This window comes from Cetorhinus maximus, chromosome 13, assembly GCF_964194155.1.
Source record: "Cetorhinus maximus chromosome 13, sCetMax3.hap1.1, whole genome shotgun sequence".
NCBI lineage: Eukaryota > Metazoa > Chordata > Chondrichthyes > Lamniformes > Cetorhinidae > Cetorhinus > Cetorhinus maximus.
This window is the reverse complement of record NC_135891.1, coordinates 17586205-17598662: the sequence shown is the minus strand read 5'-3', so window position 1 is coordinate 17598662 and position 12458 is coordinate 17586205. Positions and strand designations below refer to the sequence as shown.

Here is a 12458-nt window from a genome sequence, read left to right as displayed (position 1 = left end):
TGCTCCTGATTCTTATGCCACCTGCTGGAATTCCTTATTCTCCACCTCTAAATAATCCTGGTGCCAGGAAGACACTGGCATTCAAATCAATCCTGTAGCAGGAGTGGGGTCACTGAAGTGGGGGGGTACGGCCTGAATGGGACCGGAATTTCTGTGCAGTAATATTTAAATTGGCCCTCTTATAAAGGGCGGGTCTTTAACTTTCAATAGACGTTTGCTGATTTCACCCCAGATGGGTTTTTAAGTGTTGCATCTTACTCTCTTTTCGTCCCCACCTCTCTTCCACAACCCCTCTAACTGCCCGTCCAAGTCATTCTTTATCATCAACTGTATCAAAGCACAAGTCTGGAGTGTGATGAAATATTCTTCACTTACATGGATGAGCACAGTTCCAACAACTGTAAATCTTGACACCTTCCAAGAGAAAGCAGTCCACTTGATCAGCACCCTATCCACCACCTTAAACATTCACACTCCCTACCACCCTGAGTACCATCTGCACAAAGCACTGCAGCAACTCACCAAACTTCCTTCAGCACCTTCCAAACCCACAACCTCTACCACCTAAAAGAACAAGGGCAGCAGATACATGGAAACACCACCCACCTGCAAGTTCCCTCCAAGTCACATACCATTCTGACTTGGAACTATATTGCCGATTCTTCACTGTTGCTGGGTTAAAATTCTGAAACTTTCTCAAGGGCAATTAGGGATGGGCAATAAATGCTGGGCTTGGCAGCAATGCTCATATCCCAGGAACAAATTTTTTTTAAAAACTGCATTACTTGATATTCAGGCGGGGTCAGGAATGTAAGTTAGTGACAGAGTATTAACATGGAGCGACTAGAAAAACTAGAGTCATTCCTCCTTAAAGCAGCGAAAATTAAGGAAAAAATTAATAGAAGTGTTCAAAATCATGAAGGGCTTTGATGGTTTCTCCCCAATTAATGTTTCCACTGGCAGGAGAATTAGTAAGTACAGGACACAGATGTAAGGTCATAGAACGAGAGATGAGATGAGGAACACAAGCTCTCAATGATGATCTGGAATTCACTGCCCGAAAGAGTGGTGGAAAAAAATTTCAGAAGTGATTAGAAAAAAATTGTAGGGCTATGGGGAAAGAACCAGGGGAGCGTGACTAATTACTGACTTTCATAGATGGACCGAATGGTCTCGTGTGTTGTATAATTATATGATTCTATGCATTCTATATTGAACTTGGTTTAAGCATACGTTCGCATGATAATTCACACTTGTGCAGCTTAGAGCAAATACCAATTTTAACTGGAGGGAGATTCATTATCAAGTACCCAAGGTTCCAGGATGAATCCATACAGTATTCTGACCGCCTTTTAAATTAATACAAAAATATTTGTGCACGAGTCTAGCTTATGTGTAGAAAAATATCAATTGGGGCAGAAAGGTAAGAAAAGGAGGCAGCAACAAAGCCCAATATCATTTCATCTTTGTGTGAAGGTTTTAACAACAAATCCAGATTAAGGTACTGAGTACTCAAAATAAGGAAACAGTCTATAGCTGATTAGTGTGGTCAATTCTTGATACTGAAAAATCTGTATCAGGTGTTCTTATACAGGTTTTGATCAACAAAAGAAAATCAACAGCAGATTTCTTAAAAAAAGACAACACCTTGCTGAACTCAATTTAGACAAGAGTAGAGTGGGACAAGAGGGGCAGTGTTAGGTCAAAAACATTTCAACTTAGCATTTCTAGGAACAGCACTCATTTGCTTTTTAAATGTAAAATGGTTGACTTATCTACAATTTCAGAGTTACTAGGCATTCTTACGTTTAACACAACAGCCAAATCTCAAGATTATCTGTACAAATCAACCATTTTATGACAGTACATGAATAAGTTACAATTATAAAAAGACTAAAAAATTATCAGACAAATTCAGAAAGAACACTTCCTAAAGAATAAAAAATAGAAAATGCCAGAAATACTCAGGTCAGGCAGCATTTGTGGAGCGACAGAGTTAACATTTCTGAACTTTGTTTCTCACTCCACTGTTTTACTTTTTCTTTAACTATGCTTACCTGTGATTCATGATTTCTACCGTTCCATATTGTTCTATCCACAGTTTGCCAATTATTACATTATGTACACAACATGAAGGATTTGTCCAACTATAGGCCTCATTGTGCCTGAAAAAACAAAACAACCAATTTCAACAATGTACTGTTCAGTGCAATAACTGCAGAACTGCATTGCGTGTCATTTACTCCTGATAACAATCAATATACAAGCAGAATGTACATCAGAAGTCCTCCACCTGTACTCATTCAACACGTCCCCATCCATACCACCCCAATTAATACAAGGTTAAGATACTTTTAAACTTAGGATAAAAATCTCACAATCAAGCAGTATCTGTATTCACAATTAGGATGCATTTAATATTTTTCAGAGTTCTGCAGTTCTTGTCTGCAAATTAAAATCCTACAAACTTTAGGGTTTTACAAAAACACCATGTCATCCCACCACCAGGGCCAAGAGCAGGACCCAAGTATACATGGGTAGTGGCAGGACCCGGGGGGGTGGGGGCTGATTTAAATAGCAGAAGCCAATTATGAGGCCACCGTCGGAAGAGCTTTCCAATTAGAGGGCCGGTAGCTCAGGAGCACCATCGACAGAGCAGCAGCCGAAACTGTAGGGGGAAGGAGCAGGCTCCTCAAATGAAGGCTGAGTAAGGATATTTCTTTCATGAGCTGGCTGCATCCCAATAAAATCCAAGCACCATTTTAAAATGGGCATTAATTGGCCTGTTAATTAGAATGATTGGCACCTGTCTCCTGTCAATAGGTGGCCAAGCTGCTGCCATTGCTGCTTCAGGAATATCCCACAAGGCTTGGAAAATGTAGCCCATAGAGTCAGTATGGACAAGAGGAGGCCCATTTATCCCACTGAATTCATACTGGGTCTCCGAAGTGCAATACAGTTCAATCCCACTGTCCCCCCTCGATCCCCATAACCCTGCAAGTTAATTTCCCTCAAGTGTCCATCCAATTTCCTTCTGAAATCATTGATCATCTCCACTTCCACCATCCTAGTAGGCAGTGAGTGCAGGTCATTATCACTCATTGCATAAAAAATTGTTCCCTACATTTCCCCCTGCAACTCACATCCCCTTGGCCTTGTGCCATCAGCTAATAGCAACAGCTTTTCTTTCTCCACCTTATCTAAATCTGTCATATTTTTGTACACCTGAATCAAATCTTTCCTCAATCTCCTTGATCCAATGAGAACAGCCCCAGCTTCTCCAACCTAACCTTGTAGCTAAAATTTATCATCCCTGGAACCATTCTGGTAAATCTCCTCTGCACCCTCTCAAGAATCCTCACCTCCTTCCTAAAGTATGGTGGCCAGAACTAGATGCAATACTAGAGTTGTGGCTTAATCAGAGCTTTATGAAGTTTGAGTATAAGTTCCCAGCATCTGTACTCTTTACCTCTATTTAAGAAGCCCAAGATCCCACATGCTTTAATTACTTCTCAATTTGTCCTACCACCTTCAAAGATTTATGCACATGAACCCCCAGGTCCCTCTGGCCCTGCTTACTCTTTAGATCTGTGCTATTAAGACTATAATGCCTTGCCCTGTTCCTTCTGCCAAAATGCATCACCTCATACTTCTTTGTATTAAACTCCATCTGCCACTTTTCTGCCCATTCTGCTAGCCTATGTCCTGTTGCAGTCAACTGGTATCATCCTCAATGTTTGCACACCCGCAAATTTGGTATCAGCAAATTTTGACATTTTACTCTTATGTATTGCTGAAAAGAGAGACATTTTTTGTCAAAGCTATTCATCTTGCATTCATCAGGACAATAAAATACCAATGTCAAGGGAAACAATATATTTATACTGTATAAGTGCTGATTGATTAGTAGAAGCGTTGCCATGGAGAATGTACCAATGAATGGTGATTGACAGTTAACTGCCAATCATTGTTTAAAATTTAAACCAGGCAGCTTCACTCTGATTGGCCAAGACATTGCCCTGGGGAACAAACTAGCAAACTGCTATCACTTATTTTGTTCAGCTGAAGCAGGTGCAAACTGTGTACATGTTCTTCCTGTCTGCAAACAGGGCCCTGTTTATTAATGCATACAGCTTCCAGTGTACGCAAATGCGCCACACTGAGCCCAACTGACAATCTTAAATTGGTTATCAGTATAATTCTTAACACACTGAGGATTATTCAGCAAATGCTGTCTAACTGCAGAATCACTTCTAATGATGGACACTGTTTTGAGTTTCGCAAGCACAGGCCTGTTAGGTACAGTCCATACCTTGCCCGCTGGACATGCTGTTTGGTATGATCCGCCAGTCTTTGGGACATACGGCCTATATACCTAGCACCACACAGGCATGAAATTCATACACCACATTACTCATTTGTGTGAAAGGCAGAATATCTTTTTGACTTGAAGACAGCATCCTATTGGTGGCGAATACCACTCGTGTTGCTACTGCATAGTAGCAGTGTGAAACAGCTAACTTCACCTGTTGCTCAAATTTTTGAGATACCTTGCACTTCCAGGGTAATCTGGAGGTAGATTTGGCACTTTTCAGGGCCGAAAGTGATTATGAAAGAAATTGATTATGGTAGATGTAAAGGTATTTCCATTTGCTGGCCGACCACAAATAGGGGCCATAAATACTCGCTGGTAAATTCAAGAGGGAATTCAGGAGAAACTTATAACCCAGAGAGTGGTTAGAATGCGGAATATACTACCAAAAGGAGCAATTAATGCCAATAGCAGAGATGCATTTAAGGGGAAGCTAGATAAACACAAGGGGGAGAATTTTCTCCCCGTTGGGAGGGTTGGATGGTTGTAGGCATGGGCGGGCAGTAGCTGATCAGCACCCGCGATTGGCTGCGTGCCGCCATTTTACGTGGGTGGGCCAATTAAGGCCCACCCAGCATGATGCGCTCCCTGTGCGGGCAGGGGGAGTAGGCTGAGTTGGAGCCTGCGCTCTTTCGCGCACGCGCACAGAAATCTCCCTAGGCAGAGCTGCCTCAGGGAGATTATTAAAATTTTCAAATATCAAACTGAAGAAAAAATAAATATTTTAAGACATGATCCTTCATGTGACAGTGTCACATGAGCTGGGGCATGTCAATGAATTTTATTAAAAATTTTTATTAAACTTTAAAAACCTTCATGAAACCTCATCTTGCCCATGGATGAGATTTCATGATAAATGCGAAGGCTGCCTGGACTCTTCGCCTGCCCGCCAACCTTAAGGTTGGACAGGCAGCTCAGTTTATTAGTTTAATTGATATTTAAATGCCCTTAATAGGTCTTTGACAGTTCGACAGGTGTGCAGCCGACTCCGCTGCGCGCCCGCCGAACTCAAGGTCTGAATGACGCGCGGTGATGTCGGAATGCATGCCCGACATCACCGGGCGTCAATTTTACACGTTGGCGAGCGGGCCCCGCTTCTGCTCGCCGACCCGAAGATTCTGGCCATGATGAAGAAAGGGGTAGAAGGGTATGCTGATGGTGTTAAAAAGAACAGTGAAAGGGGGCTCGCATGGGGCATAAACACCAGCACAAACCTGTTGGGCTGAATGACCTGTTTCTGTGCAGTAAATACAACTTAATACGTGAAAAATGTAGAAATATTCAAGGGGGTTTACAAGACTTATTTGTAAACGAAGAGCACTCAGCCTGGGACTGGATGAACTCCTGTTGGGAAAAGAAATAGATCAACCATCCTAGTAAGGAATCTGATGGGAGGTTTTGACGGCAGTCTAGATGAACCAGTGGTCGTTTCTTTCCCAAACTATGGGCAGCATCTTCTGTTCGGCGAGCAGGGGCAGGGCCCACTCGCCGAAGCATAAAATGACGCAGGGTGACGTCAGGCGTGCGTCCCGACGTCATCCTGCTTCATTTAGATTTTCAGGTCGGCGGACGCGTAGTCAAGTCGGCTGCGCGCCTGCCAACCTGTCAATGGCCTATTAAGACCATTAAAAAACTAATTGAAATCATTAATGGACCTGCCCGTCCAACCTTAAGATTGGCGGCAGGCCGGAAGCCCCGGCGGGCTTCTGAAATAGCACAAAACCTCATTCATGGGCAGTATGTTTCATGAATGATTTAAAAATTTCTGAATATTTCAAAATAAAAGTTATGGACATGTCCCAACTCGTGTGACAGTGTCATGAGGGGACATGGCAGTGGAATTTTTTTCTCATGTTTATTTGAAGTTTCAAAACTGAGCCAATTTCCTTGAGGCAGCACTTTGCCTCAGCGAGATCTATGCGCTCTTTCGCGCGTGCACAAAAGAGCACACTCCCGGCTCAGGGGATCTCTCCCCGCCCACACAGGGAGCGCATAGCGCTTCCTGGCTGACGTCACATTGGGCGGGCCTTAGTTGGCCCGCCCATGTAAAATGGCGGGGGGAATGTTGCCCTATATGTAGCTACGATTACATAAAATCCCTCAAAATTACAGAAATGTAATTTATCCAAATGTTAGCTACAATTTTAACATATTCATTATAACAATAGACTCAATAGAGTGCTTTTAGCAAAAATGTCTACAGCAATATGCTCATTTAGATTTTTCAGGTAATCCTCATGAAATGTTAATAATCCTTGTTACAAATTATATTACTTTTTCTTTTATTTAAAAACTGTTAAAAATATTTGATTCAATTACTCAAAATTAGGGTTGGGGTGAAAAGTAAACAAAGCTTTCCATTCCCAAATTCTAAACATACTTACTTATTAAGTTCTAGTGTGATTGTTCCTCGTGGTTCTGCTTCTACGCTCTTTCCCCAAAATTTAAGCTTTGGATAGATAGAACCATGGAAAACAAAATCCTGATTAATGCCTTCTGAATAAAATGCACTGATCGGTGGATGGTGGCTAACCTGTTCAGATATAAGCCTAAAACCGAGGTCATCCCTGCCAAAAGAAAACAAAACCATTAAGTCTAAAACTTTCTGCTTTCACTAGTATAAAAACAGTCTAACTCTCGAAATTTTCCAAATGGTCTAAAGTCAGCACATCAATAATGGCAAATAGGAGCTAAATCACCAGATGTTTTGAAGATTGTTCAGTTAGCTTTTTCTATTTGTGGCTATATAGTTCAACTAAACTACATAAACTGTGTTATCAAGACATCCCATAATCACTTCAAATTAAATCAGTTACTTTTCAAGTGCTGTCACTCTTACTCTTACTAGCAAATTGCTAGTTAATTCAAAAATAAAAATGATTAGGTCGGCATATCTTACACTCAAAGAAAATTCCAATCACATCCAAATTCAAATTCTTTTCACAAAAGCAGAAGAGAAATTTCAAACAGAAGCCAGGCAACACCTACATACTTCTCATAACTGATTTAACAGTTGCACAAGGGCCAAGTTATTTATCCAATCTGCACTTTTAGTCACATGTGCTTGGTCTAACGAGATCAAATGATTGGGGGAGAAGGAAAATTACAGCAAAACATGCTCAAGAGTATATTCCATTAATAGTAAAGATCAAGAATTACAAACGAAATAACTGATTTCAGCAGCAAGTGTTAATCCTGATGGTAAAAATTAATAAATTTAAGCCCCACCCACCCCTGAAAATATTTACTATTTCTATCATTTCTATCAAAAGGATTACTTTACTCCTGACATTATTTCAAAAGGACTCTGATTGTCAATTAACCCTCACTGAAACAGCTTCTTGTAATTTGAGTCCTGTAGCTATAAATTTACCATTTTGATAGCAATTCCAGAAATGTACCAATTACACATCTCATAAAGGAACCAATGTAACAAGTATATGTTATTTATGTGAAATCTTGCAATTTGCATCTCACCTTCTAAGTTCATAGGTTTCACCAAGTAGTGGGTTGAATGGCTTTCCAGTCCTTTCCCACTGAGACGCTACCGCAGAAACTGCAAATGCAGCGACAGTCTGTGGCAGGAACAAAAAAAGATAAAAACAGGAGTGCTTTGAAGTTTGAAGTAGTACTTATGAAAATGCCAATAGGCTCATTTAAGACAGCTATTAACTTGAAGATTTAAAATTGTAAGTTTTCCAAATGCCACCAACCCTAGTTGCGTTGGGGTCAGTTATTTCCCTGCATTTTATATCTATTTAATATTTAAACAAGCATCAGATATCACTTTAATTTTGCTGCATCTGACATTTGTCCGGAATACCAAATTTCGCAAATTAAGCAACTTTATTGGAACTCCAAATTTGTAGAACTTACTTAAAGATCTTGGTCTATGACCCAAATCAACTTACAAATCCTAAGTTAATATATTTTAGTTCAAGTTTTTTATATCCTAATACTATGACTGACAGGTCCACCAATAACTCTTAGCCTTCGCCACGGAATTGCACACTTAACACAGCATTATTTCTATTATCAACCATGGGCACTGTAAAAGACACAGCTCAATAAGCCTGAAGTGCAAAGTTAGATCTATCTGAAGCATACCCACCTGCAATCTCTCTATCGAATCAGAAAGCATAGAAGCCTTGTGAATGAGGTACATGTGTTCCATGTATTCTGTAATTCGTTGCAGAAAGCTCAAAGGCTCATTGAATATAATGGGCATAGTAATTTTTGACAACTCCTAAAAGACAAAACATGAAGACATTGTTAATTGTCAATTTTTATTTTAGATACAATGGGCTGAATTTTCCCACCCCTGCAGTGGTGGGGTGGGGGAGGTGGCGTGGGGAGCTGGGAAAGTAGTGGGGAGCAGAGTTGGGACGGCTCTCTGACACATTTCTGCTGCCAGGGAACTTTCCCAGGGCCAGGTAAGTAGTCAGTTTACTATAATTAAGGCCTCGATTAGGGGATATTTTGCTGCTAGGGGAGCAGACCCCACCGTGTGCTGAGGCTGCCAACTTAATGGAGGTGGCCTTCCTGCGGCAGTCTGGGGCCGGGGGTGGTGGTGGTGGTATTCAAAACAGAAGGTTCCTTCCACCAAATAGGGGGAATTGGGCATGAAAGGTCACTCCCTCAAGCTATCCAGAGGGATTTCCCCTCCAAATCAAGAGCCCACTGGCTTCCCCTGCCTCCGATCAACATATTTAATTTTAACCCCTTTGAGGGTGCTTTCAGATCTCCTACCTGCCTCAGCAACATGTACCTCTCCCAGTGGGGCTGCCAAGGCTCTAGAGTTGCTAGCCCTCTGATTGAACCAGCAGCACTGGGGGCACAGTACATCATCTTTAATAGGACAGCGAGCTCGGAGACAGCCAATTAGGGTGCCACCTCAGGAATATCGCTGGGCCAGTCTTACCGGCTTAGGACCCCAATTAGAACATTGGGATCCGGAAGCCTGCGGGAATATCCTGCTCAATAAATCAATTTTCAGTATTGTTTAACTGAAGATGAGAGGACTATATTTTTTTTTAAACTGTCAAATACATACAAGAGAAAAATATAAAATTTCACTTTTCTGCCCTGTTTTTGGGTTTAATCCTTCTTCTATCTTTATTTCCAAGTGCCAACAGCTTGCATTTATATTGCACTTTTAATGTAGCAAAACACCCCAAGGCATTACACAGGAGTGTAAACAGACAAAATTGACACTGAACTAAAGAAATAACAAAATCATTGTCAAAGAGTTTGGTTTTAAGAATGGTCTTAAGAGGAGACAGGGCTGGAGAGATTTAGGGATAGAGTTTCAGAGTTTAGCACATATAAGAGAGTGAAGGGCATGCAAAAGGAGCAGAGTTTTCAGGATGCTGTAGGGCTGAGGGAGGTTGCTGAGACAGGGAGAGGTGCGATCATGATGTGATTTTGAACATAAAGTTCAGAAATTTAAATTAGAGGCCTGAAAGCTAATATAGTGCACTGGGGTAATGGGTGAGCACAATGGTACAGCTCAGGGTGCGGGCAGCAAAGTTTTGGACCAGCTGACACTTTAGAGGGTGAAAGATGGAAGACCAGTCATTAGTGTTGGAGTAGTCAAGGCCTGGAGGAGACAAAAACATATTAGAAACATTGGCCAGGGTGGGGCACAGAATTGATGGAAGGGATTTGGAGTTTGTCGTGGCAGATGAAAACTGTGTGTCTTTGGTTCTCCCAATGTTTAACAGAAGGGAATCGTGGCTCATCCAGGATGTTGGACAAGTTGGTGACACAGAGGCAATGGAAGATTTGAAAGAGGTGGAAGTGTGATAAATCTGGGTAATGTCAGTGTACATGTGGAACCTGACCCCATGCCTTTGGACCAAGGGGCTGCAAGTAGGTGAGGAAGAGAAGAGCAACCAATGATAAATTCTTGGAGGTCTCCAGAGGTAATGTTGTGGGATTGCAGAGAAGCCATTGTTGAAGATACTCTAGCTATGTTTGGTTACCTAATAGCAGAACCAAGCAAGGATAGTTCCACTCAGCTGGGCAGTGGAGGGGTTGGAGGTGGACGATGTGACCAAATGCCAGATTGTTAAGATGTATAAAATGCGTAACTGGCTCCTTCAAAACCCAAATTTATATCAACAAAAGGCTATCACCAAGAGTAATTTAAAGATTAGGAATACCATTGTCATTACCCTAGTGAAATACAAACAAACATTCATCAAATCTCTAAAGTTGATTTAAATCAGCCAGCCAATATATACTCACCAATCCAATGCACTTCTTTAAAATGCTCCACAAACTCAATTGATTTCTACTAAACATTGGAGCTGGTAAAGCAGTTCTGTAAGAATAAAAAATGAAAAAGTAACTGTAGACAGATGCAAAATTGTAGGACTCAAAGGGCTAAAACTTCTTACAATCAAGATAATATACTATAATAATTGTCTTCATTACTGAGTTTGCAAATAAAAAGCATTTGATAAAAATTTGTCTTACTAGGAGGAAATATTACACTGCAGGAATAAGAAAAAGCTATTCTGTCAAACTAACCTGCTCCATCTTTATTTTACGTTCTGAAAGTCTGCAGCATTCACCCAGGCCCTACACTATACAAAGCTTGTTATTCCATCATCCAAACTCACCTATGTTTTTTAATTCCATTTTCTTGTGTCGGTTCTCGGTTGTGAACATTCTGTTCAGATGTACTGCTTCCACTTTTGCTGCAAAAACTCAATGAATCACCTGACACCATTGGACCCATTCTAGTTTCAGAATCATCTGATTCAAACCCTATATAAAGTAATAATATAGATAATTAATTTTGTGGTCTACTTTATAAGCTAGACATTATCAAATTCATCAAATGAATACGAAAACTCAATTGACAGTTTTTTATCCTTTACCTACAGTAGGATAACCCCATCATTTAACAAGAAAAAATAACTCATAATCCCTTTTGTTTTCTACCGATTTTGCGTCAAGCATCAGCCAGGGTTGCAAATAGTTTCTTGCTTCTTTTTTGACAGACAAAGCTGTTTAGACAGCAAAAATTTTTTTTTAAATATTTAACTACTGTAAAATCCAAAAACAAGTGTGCCCTAGAAGGAAATGATTAAATTTGTAAGATAAATTGTAATTAACTAATAAGGAAATCCATGCCAAAAAGCCTGTTAATTTGTTGTTTTAGCCATTTGCTTTTCTTCCATATAAATTACATCGCTATGATGAATCATAGAAACGCACTTTCTACACATTGATCTTGACGTTGCAGGACCAACTTGTTAAAATTAACCTGTTCTTTGGAAAATAGCTTTAAACATTTTTAGTGAAGACACAAGGATTCTTCAACATGAATGTGTTACCAATAAAGTTTTTTAGATCTTGATATTGGCCCCTAAGTAGCCATAGTTCAGGGTGAAATAGGCATAGATTTCTTCCTCAGCTGTTGTGAACCAGCGAACCAGGAACAGTTTACATACGTTTAACTGTGTGTAACCTGCTATGCAACTAACATATCTCCCAGCAAGTGATGAATGTATATGATCTTTCACTCATAGGAAAGACACACCCAAATTCTCCAAAACACAATTAAAGGCTTTTCTCTTTTTGATGAGAGATTAGATACACTCACCTATAAAAACAAAAAACTACTGCGGATGCTGGAAATCCAAAACAAAAACAGAATTACCTGGAAAAACTCAGCAGGTCTGGCAGCATCGGCGGAGAAGAAAAGAGTTGACGTTTCGAGTCCTCATGACCCTTCAGCAGAACTGAGTAAAGTTAGGAGAGGGGTGGAATATAAGCTGGTTTAAGGTGGGAGGTGGGGTGGGGGGAGAGAAGTTGGGTTTTGGGGGGGCGGTGGTAGTAGGGACAAGCAAGCAGTGATAGGATCAGGTAATCAAAAGATGTCACAGACAAAGGAATAAAGACGTGTTAAAGGTGGTGATATTATCTAAGAGAATGTGCTAATTAAGAATGGATGGCAGGACACTCAAGGTACAGCTCTAGTAGGGGTGGGGTGGAAAGACTGACAGGGCATTACAGGTATAGATTTAAAAATAATGGAAATAGGTGGGAAAATAAAAATCTATATAAATTATTG

The 12458-nt window shown here is 40.6% G+C and overlaps 1 protein-coding gene across 5 annotated transcripts in view; it reads right to left on the bottom strand.

The window, feature by feature from the left end:
* Window positions 1-12458, bottom strand: part of LOC144688457 (oxysterol-binding protein-related protein 2-like) — a 73784-nt gene that overhangs the window by 16025 nt on the left and 45301 nt on the right. For all 5 annotated transcript variants that reach the window (XM_078555036.1, XM_078555038.1, XM_078555037.1 and 2 more), the window contains 6 exons: window positions 10999-11146; window positions 10622-10697; window positions 8484-8618; window positions 7850-7947; window positions 6757-6939; window positions 2058-2165 (listed from right to left, as the gene is read on the bottom strand). In XM_078555036.1, coding sequence (XP_078411162.1) covers window positions 2058-2165; window positions 6757-6939; window positions 7850-7947; window positions 8484-8618; window positions 10622-10697; window positions 10999-11146 — 748 coding nt within the window. The remainder of the gene's footprint in view (window positions 1-2057; window positions 2166-6756; window positions 6940-7849; window positions 7948-8483; window positions 8619-10621; window positions 10698-10998; window positions 11147-12458) is intronic.